The 21,991-nt window shown below is 37.8% G+C and overlaps 1 protein-coding gene across 2 annotated transcripts; it reads left to right on the top strand.

The window, feature by feature from the left end:
* Positions 1–2,914: 2,914 nt before the first annotated feature.
* GTA2 (global transcription factor group A2) lies at positions 2,915–19,748 on the top strand. 2 transcript variants are annotated; one of them, XM_089160684.1, is made up of 23 exons: positions 2,915–3,294; positions 3,453–3,826; positions 10,037–10,275; positions 10,358–10,504; positions 10,577–10,735; positions 10,827–10,910; positions 11,248–11,318; positions 11,427–11,784; positions 11,914–12,069; positions 12,182–12,279; positions 12,366–12,414; positions 12,515–12,667; positions 12,776–12,919; positions 13,024–13,114; positions 13,317–13,475; positions 13,565–13,613; positions 13,701–13,795; positions 13,908–13,986; positions 15,946–16,000; positions 16,115–16,232; positions 16,320–16,463; positions 18,703–18,803; positions 18,952–19,748. In XM_089160684.1, the coding sequence occupies exons 2-23, from the start codon at positions 3,523–3,525 to the stop codon at positions 19,195–19,197; spliced, it is 3,099 nt and encodes a 1,032-aa protein (XP_089016810.1). In that variant the 5' UTR covers positions 2,915–3,294; positions 3,453–3,522; the 3' UTR covers positions 19,198–19,748. The 2 variants fall into 2 exon arrangements, with proteins under 2 accessions (XP_089016810.1, XP_089016809.1); XM_089160683.1 differs by having other exon boundaries at positions 3,395–3,826.
* Positions 19,749–21,991: the final 2,243 nt, after the last annotated feature.

Genomic DNA, 21,991 nt, shown 5'->3' with positions numbered 1-21,991 from the left:
AAAGGAAAGAGTTAAGTATCAACAATGAACAAAGATAGAATACTCCTACCAAGACCTATCTAAATAAAACGTACATGCACCTTTAACTAGAAAATCATCAAAACCATTGTCAATACTAAAGAGTATAACTAATTAAAAGATATCTTACCAAAAAGAAAATAAAAATTCAAAATATCCAAAATATCCAAAACTAAGTATAGCACATCGATCGAATCTAAAGATGATTGGAGACTATGGAAAACATTAATAATAGATAAACAATCCGAATGCACATGTAAGTCAACCACTCCTAAAGAAAAGCAAGAAGAATGTCATCTCTAATGATTTCAAGTTTAATTAAATATATCGAATAACTATATCCAAATTTGTTTTAAACTGTCACAAAACTGCCATGTAATCCCATATGGCCAATCTTCATTTCTAACTAGTAGGAAAAACCAGTACTTGCCGGTAGTAGTCGGAAGCCCCAGAGAGACTCACAGGAGAGGAAACATTTTAGGAGAGAGTATCGGGAACCCTAACAGCAAGGTAAGACAACGAATTTTTGACGCAACGGCTTGTACGATATCATGAAACCAATCCGGAAAATACAATCAGCCCATTCGAAGTTTAACAAATATTGAAACATTAGCTCTTCCAGAGTTCCAGGTACAACTTTCACTATCAAGCACATTTAAACACAATTAAATAGGAAAAGAGCTTTTGGGTCTTTCTACTTCAGCCAAGAAACATTAATAGACTTCATTATCAACAGCACAGGCTCATTGGGCATATTTAGTTTGCCTTCTCAAAAGGAAATTCAAGTATATCATAATGGAACTGAAACTCCAGTAGAATTAGGGTCACCAGCACTTCTGCAATGACTTGAGTGTTGACGGTGAACAGCAACAGCAACTCATCAAGTGGGATCATACAATCAAAGCATGGATAGCATTGGAGCACAAAATATCTCATGTCTAAAATTGTTGATCCTAGTTCTAACAGTCACAGTCATCCAATTAGCCATGACATTAGACTAAACAGAGTAGCTGCATAAAATCATCCTGAAGCAGAGCAGCAACTAAAAATCATGTATGCAAGTAGCTGCCTGCAAGGTCAAGTTGTGCATCATAGCAAGAAGAAAACATGGGTTGGGAAGGCATGCATCACCTAGGCATCTGCGGATTAGTCTTTTCCTATGGTCTGGTTTATTCTACGTCTAGGATCGATTTTTTTGTTGTATTTTTGAGTTTCTGGTTAAAAAAAAAGAATCTTTCTTTTTTTTCTCACGTAAGAGGAAAGAACGTCGTTATTAAATTTTATTTATTCATTTTTTTGTTAAGAAAAAAGTCGTTATTACAAGAGCGGTTAACCTTAACAACCAATAACTAGATTAAGATATTCTCAACCTGATGGGTCGGGTATGAATTTTAGGGTATGGGGAGGGATATATAATTTGAAGTCTATGCGTGACACATTGGTCAAACACTTATTTGGCAAAAATCTACTTAAATAGTTTCTCTTGCCAAAAATAAACAAACATTTGATCAATCCCTTCTCAGAATCTGAGACTTTGTTGTGTACAACTTATAAGTTGTAGCCACTTCGAAGAATATTATAAAAAGAGTAAATTGCACTGACACCCAAAAATGGAGGCCTTAAAGTACTGACATCCCACTTTATGTTTAAAAATAACATAGACTCAAAAATTAGATTTTTTGTCAAATTTATTAGTGAAAACAATTAAATTACTGTTTATTTTCAAAATTATCCTTATAATAAAAAGTGTCTGAAAAAATTTCAATGACAATGCAGGGTTTAACTATGGTGTTTTGGTTTTTAACAATTATTTTAATTAAGGGTAATATAGTATTTAAATACTATGGTGATTACAATAATTTAGGGTTTAAAAAAAAAAAAAATTAGCCAAGGATATTTTTGAGTTTTAGAAATATATTTAACGGTAAAAGTTAAATTTAACCGATTAAATTAAAATCACTCTTCATTAGTGGAGAGAAGGATGTTAAACTATATATATAAGAATTGATCTTGAATTAGGAAGCTATAGGTTGGATTTGGAATTTCAAACGTGCATATACTTGATTGGTTAAGATTCACATACATACATAGGTTAAAGTTTGGATTATGTGATAAATATACTCATCTCATATTTTATTGATTAGGTTATTATTTTTTACAATTGTAAATTTCTTTTTTAGAACAAACAAGTTTATTTCTTCTTTATTTTTTTGTATATAAAAAAAAAAAGATAGCTTTATAAGTAGTCTTTTTAATTAAAAAAGGGACGATTGTATCCCATAAGAGATTACTCATTTTAAAAGCACATACTTTTAGATAATAGTATGAGATGATAAGAAATATTTTGAGTTAAAAAAAAAAAAAACATTTATGTCCAATAAGAGATTTGCCAATTTTGAATGTACAATAGTATGATATGATTTAAAGGCCTGTTTGATTACACAAATCTAGAGATTTCAAAATTTAGAGATTTCAAATCTACAGTCATAATTTATAAAATTAACTATTTGGTTAATTTGAATCCGTGAAATGAAATCAGTGGATTAATCCTAAAGAGATTCATCTGGGCCAACTTGTGTGCATCCGGGCCAAATTGTGCGCATCACGACTACATCCTCAAAGCGCTTTTTATATCATTAATATAGGCGGGGCTTTGAACTCTTACTTCCTATGTGAAAGCGTTGGGATTTGCCAACTGACCCACCCCTCAGGGTTAAATCTCTAGATTTATATAACCAAATAAGCCATAAAGTTTACAAATGAGAAATTGAAATATTGGTCATTTAAGTGAGCAACCCAGATTTTAAACCTAAATTAAGTGGGCAAAACAAGAGTCTGGATCCTCCGATATGTGGTGACACTTGACAGTTCCTACAAACGACGCCCCACCCCCTTCCCGTTAATTAAAGAAAAAGGCAAAAAAAAAAAACAGTGGTGACGGTGGAACCTACAATCGACGGGTATCAATTATCCGTAAGCGGTTTCCGGACCGCCTTCATCATCATCATCGCAGGTCAAGCATCGAACGAGGTGGAGCATAGATCGAGAGATATAGGGGGAAAAGGAGAAGAACTGAAACTGGGGCTAACTAAGCACAAGCGGACCGACCGGTTTCAAATTTTTATTTTTACTACGAGTGAAGCCGTGGTGCCATTACTGCACCGACTATTCCCTCCTCCCTCTACTGCGTCTTCCTCTTTGTAATTCGTATATGCACGGTTCCGAGGTGGAACGTAATTAGGGTTATCTGCTTTGAATATGCGACGGGTTTATCAGGTGAATTCACATCATACACTGGCATTCTTTACTCTCTGTTATATGATTTAGGGTTTCTAAATTGACAAACCCTAACAACACTCTTGGTTTTTTGTCGAAGCTTTTCAAGTTCGATATTTTTGGTTTCTGACTGGATTTCCGGGAAGTTAATTACCCAGTCTATACGAGGGGTCGACGCTGAGATCTTGCACATAGAGCGGAAGAACACATAGTAGACTTTCTGCCACCATGCCTCGCAGGAGAGACGATGATGAACTCGACCCTGCAGAAGAGGAAGACGAAGAAGAAGAGCTTGAAGACGATGAAGACGACGACGACCGTGGTCATGTCAAGAAGCGTCGGAGATCCGATTTCATTGATGATGCTGCCGTCGAAGACGATGACGAGGACGAAGATGAAGATGATGACGAGGAAGAAGAGTTTGATGATCGTCGTGGTGGTCGCAAGCGCAGGAAGGCTGGAACCGAATTTTTCGACATTGAAGCTGCTGTGGATGAGGATGAAGAAGAGGAGGATGAGGCTGAAGAAGATGGTATGTTATTCTCGTTTTCATTTCTTTTTTTGATATTTTTCTGATTTAGGTTACTTGGTTCCACCATTCCTTTTTCTTTTTCTCCCTTCAATTAAGGTTTCCTTGAATGTTTAGAACTGATTCTTCAATTTGTCCGAAGCATGCTTTTCCAGGGGTCTGGCTAGTTCGACCACCATTGTAGTTGAACTGGAGGCTTACAAATTTGAAACCTGTCTCATGCTCAATGCCTAGCGGATTCAATCCTATCTCTCTTCTTGATTGAGTTGTTGAGTTTTTGCTAATGATACCCCACACATCTCTCTCCTTTCTTCATTTGGAAAAAGAAAATATGAAGATTAATGTCGATATTTTTGCATTACAAATTCTTGGAACTTAATATTAGGTTTATGCATAAATATATTTGGAACTTAATATTTGGATTTGCATATAACATTTGATATTACTCATGCTTTTCCCAGGGTATTCTGAATGAATGGTCTGGTATGAATTCCATGAATAGTTGGACTACTCAAGGGGGACCAAAGAATCCCCCCCCCTTCTTTGAGTTTCTGACTGACTGCAATGAATACTTGTGTTAAAGCCTCTTAATAGGGCTTTAATGTGTTAAAGCGAGATTCATTGGAACTGGCTGTGACTGCTTATTGTTGACTCTTTTTGAAGTATTTGTTGGCATCTTGTTTGGTCCCTCTCCTCATCTGTCCCTGCTTCTTTTTTCCTTTGGTGCTGGGGGGGGGGGGGGGGAGAGGGGGTTGTGGTGTCTAGAGGGGCATAATTGAGCATATGATATTCGTGTAGATTTCTAAGATCTCTTTATGAAATTATTTGGCATTTGCATAGAAATGCTCTCTACTACTACTTGTCTAGGCATTGTTTTTTGAGTGGTGATTTGATTTTATATGAGGATCTTTAGGGTTTGAGTATGACCAATTAATGGTGGGCCTGCTGGTGAGTGGGGAAGGCCTGAAAAAAATGTAGAGTTGCGGGGAAAAGAGAGGAAGCACAAGAAGAAGGGGGTTGGCAGGGGAGCGGAGAGTGCACTCACACAGGGCCACATAGGCTCTCAAATCAGTAAATCCCAATTCGTATCTCTAATTTTTCTTTCATAATGGGGAGTTGCATCATATAGAAAGGAAATTAAAAGACTGCTAAAGTAGCAATATTTCTCTCACTAATGCTACTCCAAATTAGGATATTAAAAATAATTAGAATCCAAATATCCAATGAATTTACTTCTAAAATAAACAAAGACATTATTTTTTCCAATTTCTATGATACGCATGACTCAAACTCGACCATGTTTATCTTGGTCTTGAAATGTATTAGGTCTGGTTTGTCCAAGGCAGCATGTCTGCATCACTAATACATGATGTGTGATTTGTAGTGTTAAATCCTTTTGGAAATGCCTGCAGGAGCTACTTGAGCTTCTAAGTTCCAAGTTAGATTTTCATTTGTGACCTTTGTGTTTTGAAGCGAAATCTCTGTTGCAAAAGGGGAAATTGCACATGTTGCTTGTATGGTACTCCATTGGAGCCTACTGAGCTTCATTGTGGTTGGCTGTGTATTTGCACTTTCCTACTGGTTTGTGGCCTCTTAATAGGAAAATAAATGCATTTAAATATTCGGTAATCTAGGGTGTAATGATGCCCTTATTGAGTTGTATTTAATGCCGTTGTGCAGAGAACTGTACTCTCTTATTCTTATGGAATGGTATAGAGAATGTAGGAAAGATCTTCATATGGTATTTATTGATCTAGAACAAGCTTATGATAGAGTCCCTAGACTGTTAATTGGCAAGTACTACAGAAAAGAAGTGTTGCAAGTAAATATATAAGTATAGTTAATGATATGTATGATGGTTTGGTGACAAGTGTAAAAATAGTGGGGGGATAAAGTAATGAATTCCCAATTACAGTTGGGCTACATCAAGGATCAACTTTAAGCCCATATCTATTTGCAATTGTAATGGATGAATTAACCAAAGACATTCAAGATGAAGTCCCTTGGTGTATGCTTTTTGCTGATGATATAGTGTTGATTGATGAGACTCGAATGGGTATTAATACCAAATTAGAATCATGGAGAGTAGCTTTGGAATCAAAAGGCTTTAAACTAAGTAGAACGAAGACAATATATAATTTGTAACTTTAGTCATGATCGGGGTAGACGATGAGGTGGTGATACTTGATGATAAGGAGATTACTCAGAGTGATTGTTTTAGGTACCTAGGTTCAATCATAAGTGACAGAGGTGATTTAGAGGATGATATTTCCCAAAGAATTAAAATAGGATGGATGAAGTGGAGAGGTGCATCCGAGGTCTTGTGTGATTGGCGTATTCTATTAAAACTTAAAGAAAAATTTTATAGGACCGTTGTTTGACCAACTATGATGTACGATGTAGAGTATGAGGTTGTTAAAAAAATCATATAGATAAACTCAGTGTGGCAGAAATGAGGATTCTAAAATGGATGAGTGGCAAAACTAGGATGGATAAGATAAGGAATGATCATATTAGAGTTGGTTTCGGAGTTGCTCCCATAAGTGATACTCTTCGAGAAAGTCTTTTGAGGTGGCACGGCCACATTCAACGGAGACCTATAAATGCCCCTGTACGGAGAAGTGATAATCCAGATTGAAGGAACTAGAAGAGCTAGGGGTAGACCTAAGATAACCTTAAGGGAAGTGGTGAGAAAGGATATGCATAGCTTAGGCCTGGTAGTGCATGGCCTCGAATAGAACTGATTGGAAAGCAAGAATCCATGTAGCCGACCCCATATAGTTGGGACAAGGCTTATTGTTGTTGTTGTATAGGTGTCAAGTTTAGATGATCTAGTAATTTTTAGCAATGGCCAAATATATGCTATGTGATTAGAGTTTGTGGATGTACACATCAATTACCCTGCCTGCTTGTCAAGTTTCAGCTGAGTCGGAGTTTTCCATTTAGTGTGTAAAGCTTTGAGAATGTGGTAGGATTTATGTACAATGTACATCGGTGGTATTTATCCATCAGATTCATGACTAATGTAACAGTCTATTGTAGAGCTGGATCATAAAGGTCCTAGCCCTGGGCAGGGTCTTCTTAAACAAAGTTTAATGCTGGTTTGGTCTTCAAAACTTGGTATGGTTGTTGAACTTGTAGCAAATATTCCTAAATCAACAATTTGTTCACATATTTAGAAAGTTTTTTAATTTTAATTGGGATATTATTCAGTTATTTGATGCTATTAGAGTTGAGAGATATTGTGAGATTATTTTCTTTATTTATGTACTCAGGTTTAGTGCACCCATGTCAGCTTGTGTGCAGTATTTTAAGTCCAAGAAGGTTGCTGCCTTGCATGAAGTTTTTTAAGTTTATTGTTTTAATTAGTTGTTTCCCTCAGCAATAGTTACTTGGTTACATGGTTCAAGATCTCTCTCTCGACGCCCAGCTCGCCCCTCAAAAAAGAGAGATCTCACTCAAGATCTGGTATGTTTTCTTGGCCAACTCTAGCGAAGTTGAGGGCCCATCTCGGGGGGGTTTTAAGGGTTAGGTTGGACTCAAAGTTGGTATTCAGCCTATTTTAGGCCTTTAAACACACTGATAGCTTTATATTTGTGAGAAGACAATCCTAGGTATTAGTTCTAACTCGACCTAAGTTTGAAACCCAAATGTTGCAGGAACGAACATGCAAGGTTATAATAAAATATGAAATATAGAACCATTGGGACATAGAAATGAAAAGGAAGTGATAAGATACAACAAATAATTTAAATAGCAATAGAATTCCATCTGTTTGAGTATGATACATCACATTCTCGACTCTCGAGAGTTAATAATACAACCATCATAAGTTCATGATAGAAGTGTCGGGTATGGCTTATGCTTAACATTTTGTTGCAGACGGCCTTCTCCCCCACTTACACGGGGTCCCGCTCGAGAGATGGGCTTGGGCCGATGAATAGATGTTGTGGCCTTTGTCGAAGAACTACTTCAAATGGCGTTATTTAATCTTCATTTACCTTGCTGCAAGTCAAGGTCCAGTGTCAATATGAGTCTATGACAAAAAAGGGGCAAAAATGGAGGTTTGGAAGGTTTCAACGAGTTGGGAGGCGAGACAGGTCAAGATTTCGACCTATCTCTCTTCATTTAAAGTGGCTGAGTGGATCGAGATCTTGGTCAAGATTTACTACAACAGATACTCGACCGAGATCTTGATTGAGATTTACTACAAAGTCGCTATCTCAAAATAGCAGGATCTCAAACCATGGTTGGTTAGTTTCCGATTAGAAATAAGAGTTTTACTTCAATTAGTTGAAAATCTCTGCCATAAGTAGCTTATCATAACAGCCCAACTTTATACCTTGTTTTTTCTTTTTCAAAAAATAGGTACGAAAGGTCCAAATTTTCCTGCCCACAAATTTTATGTTTTGGTGTATTACAGCAGTTACATTTAGATTATATAAGAGAACAGGAACATGCAGGAGAAGCTGACGATCATTCCCGGTAGATGGTTCAGTTTGTATGAGGGTGTCCTTGTATTCATTTCCATGGGCCTGCACAAGTCACTAATGTTTTAGTTCCATCAAGTACATGGTTGCATTAATTTGGTACTGTGAAAGTGGAATCTTCAGTGAATATTCTTTTCTCCTTCTTTAAGTCAATGTGCTTATCTTCAGTGACTATTCACCTTGTATTCATTTTCATGGGGCCTGCACTAGTCACAAGTATTTTAGCTCCATCAAAGTAAGTACATGGGGGCTGTAATTTGTCATGGTGAAACTGGAGTCTTCAGGGAATCTTTTCTCTCCTTTCAGTCTGCTTATCTTTTTAACATTTCTCTTCTGCACTTGTGTCCCCCCCCCCCCCCCCCCCAAAAAAAAAAAAAAAAAAAAAAGAAAGAAAAGGGGGGGGTATCTTTCTTTCTCTATTGCTGTACTGTTTATTTGTGGTGCGTTACATAAAACTTTATTGAAATGGGAAACGAGTATAGAAGTCCACTGATCAATTTTTTTGCAATGCTTCAAAAAAAGCCTTCTTGGGCGCCTGAGGATTGAATTGGGGCGGTCCTGTGGGCAAGTCTCATGCCACTGCAGGGAATGGAGAACATTATAATGTGCACAAACCAAATCCTACTTCACAGGGAGAGTTGTTTTCCTGATTCCGACCTGTGACCACTAGGTCATATTAGGGCAACTGTACCATTGTACTGGGCTCCACCTTCATACAGCCTATTGCAGTGGTTACTAGTCCTCATCAGTTCACCCCAACCTGTAGATAGGGGTGTAAATGAATTGCATTTGGAATGTGTAGTGGATTACCATATCTTGCATCCTATTATGTTCCCATATCGGATTATATGTTATCAGTATTTGAATAGTATTCTGGTTTTATTTTAATACAAATTCTCCAAAATGGGTATGAATGCAGGTTGGGGTAGACATTTTCAAATACCTGTTGACATCTTTACCGTTTTATTGGTGAGGATTAGAATTGGGATTTGAGAACTTATCAATTTTCCTGTCTTCTACTTATGGAGGTGCCTAGGCTCATTTTTTTTTTGGGGACCTAGCATCCCCCTGTCGCCTTGGTTTTCGTTGCCCTCTTTCTCCTTGCCTTGCCTCGTGACAGCCATGCTTGTATGGTTTTAGGTCTTTGATTTTCGTACATTTTTAAACTATTCAGTTACCTATATATCTATTTTGGTAGCAAATGTAGAAAAATAATCACATATTTGAAGTTGAAAATTATGAAAATAAGAAAACAAAACTGACAAGGTAATCAGATAATTAAATGGTTGAATTAGTCTGCAAGGGGTGTTGCCATATCCTAATAGTATGGTAATTGGACAGATTTGGTTTTTCCTAAATACATATGGATGCAGATTTGAAGATGGATTTTGGTGACCCATTTACACCCTTATCTGTAGTTCAGTCGCTAATAAGTCTAAGACACTGTTTGCTGGTCTTGGCCTCCAACTGAATGAGCAATATTGTGAAGCTATAAGTCTGATGTGCTTATTCCATTTGCAAACATCCAGGTGCTACCTGCAACTCTGTGGTCGGTCATGATTTGTTTGATTCATGCATGATACTGCTTTACCTCTTACTGTACTCTTAACTCTTAATACTGCTGTCTGCTTTTGGTTCTGATACCTCTCACATAGTAGTTGCAGATTTGGCATTGAATGTGTTCGTTTTGGTTTTGCTGATGGATTCAAGTACTTGAATGCAGATTTTATAGTAGATGGTGGGGCCGACTTACCTGATGAAGAAGAAGTGAGGAGGATACATCGTCGTCCATTGCCTGCTGAGGAGGACCAAGAAGAAGATTATGAAGCTCTTGAGAGAAGTATTCTAAAAAGGTATGGTAGACCTAGTTATACTGATCATGATGAGGAGGCCACAGATGTTGAACAACAGGCTCTTCTGCCATCAGTCAAGGATCCGAAACTTTGGATGATAAAGTGTGCGGTAAGATGGTTCTCCATCATTTATTTTTACATTTATGTTTTCTTTTAGATTCTTCTGCTAACACCTTGTTTTCTTGGAATAGATTGGTCATGAGAGAGAGGCAGCTGTCTGCCTGATGCAGAAGTACATTGACAAGGGATCTGAATTGCAGATTAGGTCTGCAATTGCGCTTGATCATCTTAAAAACTACATATATGTGGAAGCAGACAAAGAAGCCCATGTTAGAGAGGTATATTGACTGCACATTTATCATATCTACTTGAGAGAATCTGGTTTTATTTACTAAATCTTTCTGCTTCAGGCTTGCAAGGGTCTGCGCAATATATTTTCACAGAAAGTAACACTTGTTCCGATAAAAGAAATGACTGATGTACTCTCAGTTGAAAGCAAAGCTGTAGACATATCTAGAGATACGTGGGTCCGGATGAAGATTGGAAAGTATAAGGGAGACCTTGCAAAAGTATTGGCTTTCTTCTTTTTCATCTTTCTGCAGTTTTATGTATCTTATTTTCATTATTTTTTGGGCTAATCTCAGATTTTATGTGCTTTAGGTTGTGGATGTGGACAATGTGCGGCAGAAAGTGACGGTGAAGCTAATACCGAGGATTGATTTACAGGCTCTTGCTAATAAATTGGTATTCTTTTTTTTATTTGTTTCTCTTACTCATGAATGATGAGTTTGTGCTACTATCCAAAAAGAAGTTTGTGGGTTTCAAAAAAATGAAGAACTTTTTCTTCCAAGAGCATGGTTTTTTAGGTTCAGTATTTGAGTTCTGTGTTTTCTCAAGTCCTAGTTTCCTCGGACTGTGACCTTATGGTCTTGAAAAAAACTGAAAAGGTGATTGTAGGCAAAAGAGGTTTTCCTGTGACTAAATCTTTCCGTTATGTTTTTCATACTTCCATTAGTATAAATTATTTATTGTATTTTTGATAAGTTTTCCATCTGAGATTCCAATTTCTTGGTTCTTTCAGGAAGGGAGGGAGGTTGTGAAGAAGAAAGCGTTTGTGCCTCCTCCACGTTTCATGAATATAGATGAGGCAAGGTAGAGTTGTTCATTGTTATCAGTGTTCTTTGGTCTTGTCACATTTAACTGTAACTTCTATTTCTTGTGTTGCTAGTCTCATTTCCTTTTTGTGCTTGATGTACTCAGGGAGATGCATATCCGTGTTGAGCGTAAGCGGGATCCAGTTACTGGTGACTACTTTGAGACTATTGACAGCATGATGTTTAAAGATGGTTTCTTGTATAAAACAATGTCAACGAAGTCAATTAGCTCGCAGAACATTCAACCAACTTTTGATGAACTTGAGAAATTCCAGAAGCCAGGGGAAGATGGAGACGGAGATATGAGTAGTTTGTCTACTTTATTTTCGAACAGAAAGAAGGGCCATTTCATGAAGGGTGACGCAGTTATTGTGGTAAAGGGAGATCTGAAAAATTTGATGGGTTGGGTGGAGAAAGTAGATGAAGAAAATGTTCATATCAGGCCAAAAATGAAGGGCTTGCCTGTAAGCATGTGAATCATTCCCCCCCCCCTCTCTTTTTTCTTGTTTGCAGTCTGTGTGAAAGGCCCTTGGATATGCAGAAAACTTCTGTCTTTGAAAAGATATGACCTGTATAATGTTTCAATCCTGCAGAATACTCTTGCTGTAAACGAGAAAGAACTTTGCAAATACTTCAAACCAGGGGATCATGTGAAAGTCGTATCTGGTGCTCAGGAAGGTGCAACTGGTATGGTGGTTAAGGTTGATGGCCATGTCCTTTATATCGTTTCTGATACAACAAAGGAAGATGTAAGTGCTGCTTTGTAGATTTTATATATGGTGTACATATGTATCTATGCATATGAACTACTTGGGGAGTAGTAGTTTCTTATTGTGGCATTTTTCTGTGACTTGTGATCAGATCCGTGTGTTTGCGGACAATGTTGTGGAGAGTTCTGAAGTAACTGCCGGTATTACCAAAATTGGGGACTATGAATTACATGATCTTGTGCTACTTGAGTATGTGCAGATTTTGCATCAGATTATATTTTTCTTAATATTTATGAATTCATTTGTTGCTTATTTTATTTTATTTTTCTGTGCAGTAATATGAATTTTGGTGTAATTATTCGTGTAGAAAGTGAAGCTTTCCAGGTAAAAATTAAGATGTTTTTATAGAGAAAAGAGGGTCGAGGAACTTTCCCTGCCCCTGAAGAAGGAGAGAATGAATTTCGTATGTACTCTTCTTTTGCAGGTGCTTAAGGGCATTCCAGAGAGACCTGAGGTGATTCTTGTTAGGTTAAGAGAGATTAAAAGCAAAATTGAAAGGAAAGCTAGTGCTCAGGATCGCTCCAAGAACATTGTATCTGTGAAAGATGTCGTCAAGATTCTGGAGGGTCCTTGCAAAGTGAGTTCTAGTTTTTTTTTTTTTTACTTCAGTTTTTTTCCCCCTCACTTGATTCCTTGATTAGTACTAACCCGCACCCTTTTTTCCCCTTTAAACCATCATTCTTAGGGAAAGCAAGGTCCTGTGGAACACATATATAGAGGAGTTTTATTCATTTATGACCGCCATCACCTTGAGCATGCTGGTTATATTTGTGCCAAGTCTCAGGCTTGTGTGGTTGTTGGTGGGTCTCGCGCTAATGGTGATAAAAATGTAATTTCTAAGGCTATGCCAACTCAGTTCTTTTGCCATTGAGTATTCTTCTTTTGTCTGTGATGATAGTTTGTCTCAGCTAATTCCGGGATGATGCTTTGTAGGGTGGTTACTTGGCTAGATTTCCTGGTCTCAAAGCCTCATCGCATGTCCCTCAGTCCCCAAGAAGACCACCTAGAGGACCTCCAGTTGACTGTACGGTTTGAGCATGTCTTTTTGTTTATGGGTCATTTGATTAACCTATACTTTGAAGATTGATGGACCATTTAGTGTAGTGCATTATATATTATTTATGTCAGTTGGCTGAGTTCAAATTATTGTCTATACATACTTGGGATTTTTTTATTTTGGTAAAGTAAAATTTTTTTTTTGGCCACTTCTACAAACTATGGTGCAGCTGGAGGAAGACATAGAGGTGGAAGAGGTCATGATTCTTTGGTTGGTAGTACTATCAAAATTCGACTGGGCCCCTACAAAGGATACCGTGGGCGTGTTGTTGACGTCAAGGGTCAATCAGTCCGGGTTGAATTGGAGTCCCAAATGAAGGTTGTCACAGGCAAGTATTATTTGTCTAACTAAGTGGTGAATATATCTAATCGTACATGTGTTCTTAGTAATTGAAAATAATTTCTGTTATTTCTGCAGTTAACCGTGATCAGATATCTGATACTGTGGCTGTTGCAACCCCCTTCCGGTAAGTATATTATTCTCATTTGTCTTGTATGAGTTTTATTGAAAAGTAAGCTTATCTAAAGTGTCCCCCCCCCAACCACAAAAATAGTGAACCATCTCGGTACGGTATGGGAAGTGAGACACCAATGCATCCATCGCGAACTCCAATGCATCCGTATATGACTCCTATGAGAGATCCAGGAGGTATGATATACTTTGAGAACATACATTATTTAAATCATCCACATAACTTCAATCTATTGAGTAATTTGGTGGTTTTCAACCATATCTTTACACCATTGAATATTTTGTTCAGCAACACCAATTCATGATGGCATGCGGACACCCATGAGAGATCGAGCTTGGAATCCTTATGCGCCAATGAGTCCAGCAAGGTTTGTACTTGATTTCTAGATCAAATTAACTTTGATGGATAACTAATTGAAATTTATCTACTTCTTTCAGTCATTCTTTTCCATGTTCCCAGTCTGTTAGTAATGAAAAATGGTTTGTTCTTATGTGCAAAATAAAATTTCTATTGCTTTCCTTCTATGACCTTCCCTACCATTACCTTTTTTGGAAGGCAACACTTCTCTGTAACGAGTGTAGTATAGTTGGATGAGATTTGCCAATATTGTCTCAAATTTGGCCCCCTATATATTTTGGGTAACGATACAAATACTACTGGCTGCCGGCATCCTCTCAAGACTCTATTCTCCTCCCTGACCACGTAGCCTCTCTGACCAGGCTGATTTGTGTTGGTCCTTATTATTTTGGTTTTTTTGATGGCTGATGCACTCTGATAGCATGCTTCTAGTCCATGATGTCGAGACATTAGAACCTGATATAAAATTTGCCTGAAAGAAAGAAGGAAAAGATAGGATGAGGATATTAACTAGGCTTTCTGCCTTGTACGGAGGAGAGAAATCCTCAGCCTTCTATAAGAAGGCATAATAATGGCTGTCTAATTCCCCAAGCTTGCAGAATGCAGTCCCCACAGAACCAGGCAATGTCTTCTGCTGATCATGGCTCTTCCCTTAAGTGCTGTGCCCATCAGTGGTTGGGATTCTGTCATAGATTAAGTTCTGGAGGGGGCACAGGTCTGGTCCTTTATATCCCAGTCTATTTCAAATCTGTGACAGCTTCCCTTTGCTTAGCATATTCTCCTGCACCTTTATTTATAACATTGCACATTTACAAGAGAATAATTAATCATCCTGCACAAGCTGTCAAACAGAAGAATTCAAGTGAAAATGAAGTAGAAATCTTCTAGACTACTATGAATTATAAACTTCCTAAATTTCGTATGAGACTATAGTTCCCTATAGTTGGGCTTATAGAATTGTTCCATTAAAACAGAGAACTCAAAAATACTAAGCCTATGGCTCGTATTCCTAGTGGGCACTCATCATTAAACATGTTAGTCCGTTCTTGGTCCAGTCTGATGTCCAGGTGTGCTGCTGGCTTTTGGTTCTTTCAAACTGCATCATTTCTAAAATTGCTTGTTTATTAGTTTTGTTAGCGAAATAAGAGTGTTTAGTCTATTTAATGTCATCATTTCCAAACTTGCTTCATTTGAAATTTTTTTCTTTTTGGTTTTCTTTTTGTTTCAATTTTGTTTTTCACGTGTCAGTTCGTGTGTGTTTGTGTGTGTGTGTGTGTTTTTTTTTTTTTTTTATTAATTCTTTTTCTACTTGGTACTCTGAAAATGTAGAATACATTTATGGTTATGGAGTGGAGTTCATAGCATGCCTTAATGCTTCTAGTTGCATTAGGCACTCAGATTCTGAGAATTGATGAATATGCAATAAATGTTCATATTGATGTTGTGGTAGGTTACAGCCTTCTTTCTGATGAATCAACAAACCTACTTCTTGGCTGTAGCCTAGGATTGAGAATATTACTGTTATGACTGGAGTTGTTGCAGCATATAGGCAATCCAAGGTGTTGGAGGGGGTGGGTCTGAACTCAGGTGACCCTAGAAAGATGACCGTGTAGCTGATGGCTGGACAACGATAATAATAACTGCTGGGTATTATGTCACAAAATGTCACTGTCATCTCCTAGTTTTTCATGGATGTTATGGCTGCAGTACAGATGTGCAGTACATTAGTTATATTTTGAACTAGAAGGGATTTTATGTTGCTAGTTGCAAATGCTTTGTTTTTGCATTTTCTTCCTTATATGTATGTGTATTTTATTGAGACGACCTCCTGAGGCCCTCACTGGCTGTCTCCTCCTCCATGTTTATTGACTGGGGAGGAGAGGAACTAGTATGCTTTAGCTTTTTTGTAATTTCGATTTCACGTAAGTTGATTATAAAATGCACCCTGAATTTTGATCAAATGAACCAGGGATAATTGGGAGGATGGAAATCCTGCTTCCTGGGGAACTAGTCCACAATATCAGGTCAGCATGCTCCTACTTTGCCATTGAATCCTCAATATTTTGAATGTACTTTGTTTTTTTGTTTGGTTATTTATTTCCAGTATTTGGTTTTCATTTATAACTGCTCTTCCTCAGCCAGGAAGTCCTCCTCGTAGGCCGTATGAAGCACCGACGCCTGGTTCAGGTTGGGCAAACACTCCAGGTGGTAATTATAGTGAAGCTGGAACTCCGAGGGAAAGCAGTCCAGCATATGGTAGTCAAATAAAAATATTGATTTCTGATTTGTGAATTCATTTTAATTAGTTCCATTTGTAACTGATCATTTCTTTATTTCTTCCAGCAAGTGCTCCAAGTCCTTACTTGCCTTCAACTCCTGGTGGGCAGCCAATGACACCCAGTTCTGCAACATACCTACCTGGCACTCCTGGAGGACAACCAATGACTCCTGGAAGTGGTGGTCTGGATATTATGTCGCCTACAGTAGGTCTGTGTTCCATCCCTTCAATTTTCTCCCCTAACAATTGGTCAATATGCTTCTAATACAATAAAGCCATAAAGGTTTTATTGACGCTTTCCTTTTGACCCTTAAAAGTAGGAGAAAGACAATTTTAACTGTGGATTTCCTTTTTCTTGATTGAGACTTGGTCCACTGATGCCTGGTTAGGCTTTAGGTCATCTCGACTCACTTGAGTGTGCTTGATAACTTGCTAAATCACTCGCAGTAACAGGATTCATGAATTTTCAGTACAATGCGGACCCTGCTTTTGTATGTTCACAGTGGCCATAAGCTTTTAGAGAAGGATAGTTTTAAAAATATTTTTCATTGAATTATATTCCGACATATGTTTAGTCTTGTATGTCTTTAGTTGTTTGTATACATCTTTTGCTTCAATTTGAAACTGATGTTTTTTCATAATCCCCTCGAAGAATAAGTAGCGGTGAGTCACCACTCTTGAGTGTTCTATCATAGTCAAACTCGTGTAGATTCCAAACCTGTTTCTCTTTTTTATTTTTGGTTTTCTTTGGGGGGGGGGGGACCCCAGGGGGAGGGGTGTTTAGGTGTTCCTGGGTTATTGGATTTCTTCTCCGTGAGCCTTAGAAGTAATTCATGTAAAACTATTGGGTAGAAATCTAGCATCTTTGACTAGACTGTTCGATCTTAAATTAGGTTTCTTCATCACTCAAGTCCAAAGCAGTTAGTACATTTATTCCCATTGATTCGATGGGGGGGGAGGAAAGTTGACCTAGAGTTTGTCAGGCTATGATAGCCGACAGCAATAGATAGCATCTTAAGTTTTCCCAAGGAAGGATGTACAATATATAGCCTCTTCTAGTTCTGTACGGCCTTTCCTATGGTTTTTTAGGTCCTTCTGTGGAATTGATGCTAATGTGAAGATTTTGGAAGAACTGTTACAGCTTTCTAGCATTTATTGCCATCAAGAAAGAAGCATGAAAGTGCGCCATAGTTGTAAAAGGCATCTAGGTGACCCAGCTGTGTAGGGGGCCCTGATGCAAGGTGACATTAGAATGGTGCCCCCTTGCTATGCCTTGACAAAAGTGGTGGATTGAGCATGTTAAACAGGCATATATGTTGCATGAACATGTGAAAGCACAAAGAAATCTTCCAGTGACTAGTAGAGCAGAGATCACCTTCATAAGGATTTTTTTATTTTAAAATCCAAACTCTTAGGCACCCTTTGTTTGCAAAAGTGTGGTGGAAAAAAAAGGGGTAGAAAAAATAAATATGTGGGACCTATATGTAATGGGCTAGGGGATAGGAAAGGAAATGATTTTTGGAAAGTTTCAAATATGGGTCTCACTTCGTTGTTTTCCACACTTTTTCATAAAATTTCACGTATTTTGTGGGACTTTGAAAAGGGATCGGGTGGGATAGTTAGCATGCCACCTCAGCAGTCAAGCCAACTTTCCCACCCTAGTGAACCAAATAAGCCACACTTTGGGATTTCATGGAAAAATTTACTTTTTCAACTTTTTCCCACCCAATTTTAGATTCAACAAACAAATGGTGCCTTGGAGAAATTTTATTTGGTATTATATTTGCATATTGTAAGCTAATGGTCTTGGATGAATTACTGGTCCATTGTTTAGGATTTGGAATTCAAGCAGACTTGAGGGACTCTTACTTGATCAGGGCCCCATTTCTTTTGGTGACATTATCAGGCTTCCAGTTTTGAGTTAGATTGTCCCTTTTTTGCTTAGTGACCGTTGTAGAACTGTTAAAAGTGATAATGGTGCACACAACAAAAATACACACTGCTGAACCAACTAAAGAAAAGTATTGTGATGATCAATGTGAAGCTCTAGTGAACCAAAGGGTATACCGAGGAGTGTGGCCATTCTCATCAATAAAAAATCTGTTTTTGTTTTGGATTGTGGAGATGACAACAATCATATCATTATCCCAATTTTAGATTGTGGAAAATGATGCATAAATTCATGTACAAGCAGAGTGGTGCGGTTGGCAAATAATCGGAGTAGATCCGTTGGTCATCGAATGGCAACATTCATAGGGACTAGTTAATTAGCTCACGTTAATTTAATTTTTAAAAATCAGGAATGTATAATCTATTTGCTGTTCTGTGAGGTTTGATCTGTGTTATTTGTATGCTTCTGTGGTGTTACCCTTGAATTTATGGATTTTGTGCAGCATGGCTTGGTTAGGTTTTAGCATATATCCAGCATAACGATTTGTTGAATTGCAGGTGGTGAGGGTGAAGGATTGTGGTTACTGCCAGATGTGTTGGTCAATGTTAGAAAGTCAGGAGAGGATGCTGCCATTGGCGTCGTACATGAAGTGCTTCCGGTATGTTTGTGCATATATAAAATTTTAGTGGTAACTGTTGCCTCTTGAAATTGTATTCAGTACTCAGAGTGAGTTTGGGTTGGAGAGCCTGCAAGAGAGAGGGGTCTGGTTATCATAAAACATTATTTAGTTATTTTTGTCATGTCAGGATGGCTCTTGCAAGGTTGCCCTTGGATCGACTGGTAATGGAGAGATGGTCACTGCTCTTCCAAACGAAATGGAATTGGTGGTTCCTAGGAAATCGGACAAGATAAAGATCATGAGTGGTGCCCAACGTGGTGCTACTGGAAAGTTAATAGGAATAGATGGTACAGATGGGATTGTCAAAGTGGATGATACTTTGGATGTAAAGATTTTGGATATGGTCATTTTGGCCAAGTTGGCACGATCTTAACTTTAAATAATTTATTTTCAAAAGCAAAAGGGAGGCCCCGGGGAATGAATTCTACTGAATGTATCATCTATATGTTTTCTTTTTGTCTTCGTCTTCGTCTTCGTCTTCATGTTTGGGTATTTGTTTGTTTGTGGGGGTTGGGGTGCCTTTCTTTGGGCGGGTAGGGTTGATTGGTCAAACAAGACCATTCTTTAGATATGTTGAGGATATGAGTAGGTACATTGTACCCTTAAATTGGACTAGGAGGTTTTTATTTGGGTTGGTAGCAGGGTTTATGGTTCTAACTGTAAAGATGTGCGGAGTAAGGTTCATAACATAAAGTATCCCAATGAATGATAATATATTGGTTGATATGTTTCCATATTGAATAGTGTTGTTATGATGCACATCAATATGTCTCTCAATTCGCTGATTTGTATAAAATTATATTAGTAAGTACTATAGAATATTTGATCCGTTTCTTGGAATTATGTGACTGACATGATATTCAATATCGATATTTTGGACGTTGATTGATGATTTATAGGTTTAGGAGTCCATTCACATGGTTTATGATTACTTTTGGCGAAGGAATTTGCTGAGAATCATCTGCTCAAGGGTCGATTTGCAAGTGTTGTATAAACGTTTACTTCTGATTACTGTATGGTCTTCTACAACACCTCACCTGCCCTCCTTCAAAATGCACGTTTAATCTTTTACCAAAAAAAAAAAAGAACGTTTAATCACCAGCATCTTCAAGAGTACAAGGAAAAAATGCGAAGTCTGACATTTTCTTCATCGATGGTGTGTGTCTGCCCAAACCCGGTGTATCTCTTCCACCCTCGATATAAGTGAGGTCAATCACATGAGTATATCTTCCACTCTTGCTAGAAAATTCCAAGACTATTAATGGTTACCTTGAACTTTTGGGAAGCTCAAGTCTCATGTTTTATCCAATCTGTTTGAAAGACTCCAAGACAAATTAGCAGGTGGAAAGAGACTTGGGAATGGATATCCTCATAAAGGCTGTTACAAAAACCTTTCCTATTTATGCTGTCACATTCTCCCAAAGGAACTTAGCAGTAAATTGATGGTACATGTTAGAACTTTTTTGTGGAAGAATAAGTCAAATAAGGATATTAATTGGGTGAGTTGGGACAAGTTATGCCTTTCTACCAGACGGTAATGTTGGGGATAAGTCCCAATATGCACAGCAGCACGAATACAAAAACAAAATTAGAGACAACAATTTATTTGGTTCCGACAAAAGATCTATATCTAAGAATGAGTCCAGAGGATTCAAGATAATATGCACCACTAAATCAATGTAAGAAAATTTTAAATAAGAAACACAACATCTTAGAGAAGGAACTCTCAAGAGATTTACCAAGAACTTATAACACAACACTAAACACCATTGAACAATCTCACCTAGAAACGCACACCACCAATGCATCCACAAGCATCACAAAGCTCAATCAAAGACAAGCAAGCCTCCAAACCACATAGGGAACCAACCACCAAGCCTCATACCAGATAGCAAGAGAGATAGAGGAGAATTGCACCTCAGATAGCGAGAGGGAACCCAACGTATAAAACAATTGAACGAAACCCTAAGCCCAAAATGGACTTTATATTTTATTTATATGTAAAGTGGTTATGGAGTATTATAAGCTGGGTTATATGGTTGGCAAATAACTCTTTTCTTTTCAATTGTAGTTTGCCTTCTTTGCACAGTTCAATTATTCTTGTAAATAAGCTTTGTTAGCCATTATGTAGATATAATTAGGGGAATAAAGAATTAAGAGAATAATTGGAAAGACATGTAAACAGAATCTGAACCGAAAGGAAAAAAAACCGTCGAGGCGCGTTAGACGTTTTCCTTAAAACATATTCATCCCCTCCAAAGTGTGCTTGAGGATTCAACGGATATCTGTCTCCTAGGATACAACGACGAACAACGGTTTACTTAGTACAAAGACCGCTACGGCAAACTTGATATGTGCCTTATTTCTATCTCCGGAATACCACAAAAGAATCTGGATCCTCACCCCGCGGGGGCGAGTCCCCGCGGGTTCCGCCCCCGTGGGGCCCCGGGAATTAATTTTTTTTTGTGTTTTCCAAAGTGTTTCCCGTGGCCCCCCGCTGTGTGGCGAACCCGGGGCGTCCGGCTCCACAAAATAACAAGACTCTCAAAAGAACTTTTGCATGACTCTAAAACTAGATGAGAGAATAATCCAAAAGCTTCTACTTGTCAAATAAAAAATTTCAATAATCCATTAATAAGACTCACAAAACACGATAAAGACTCTCAAAGCAATCTTAGCACAACTCTTAAATCACAAGAAAGAAAAATCTCAAAATACTTGTCTTCATCGAGGGGGGGGGGTCCCAATTTATAGTGGAAGTATGTCTCATTAACAAGCTTGAAAAATGAAAAGTCCCTGTCATTTACAACCAAACTTAAAGAATTTGGTTTGAGAAATGAAAAGCTTTGGTCATTTGTAAACAAGCTAAGGAAATGACAAGTTCCTTGAGAAGTAAAAAGTCTCATAACCCTTATTCATGTATTGGGAAATCAAAAGGCCAAATGTTAATGTTCCATAATCATCCATTCATGAATAATGCTTGGAAAACGTAAAGCTCAAATGTTCATTAACTTCTATGCATGAACCATTTTTGGGATTTAAAACACTCAATCAACCATAATCATCTCATGCACTTATTTTCCAAAATTCCTCTTAATGAACGATTTTCATTCACATATACTCATTTTCCAACAAGCTTGTCAAAGACCTTTCTTCATGCGCAAATA

Source organism: Hakea prostrata, chromosome 7 (genome assembly GCF_041222555.1).
Source record: "Hakea prostrata isolate BN-2017 chromosome 7, UWA_Hpros_2, whole genome shotgun sequence".
Classification (NCBI taxonomy): Eukaryota; Viridiplantae; Streptophyta; class Magnoliopsida; order Proteales; family Proteaceae; genus Hakea; species Hakea prostrata.
This window is presented reverse-complemented; position numbering and strand designations above follow the sequence as displayed.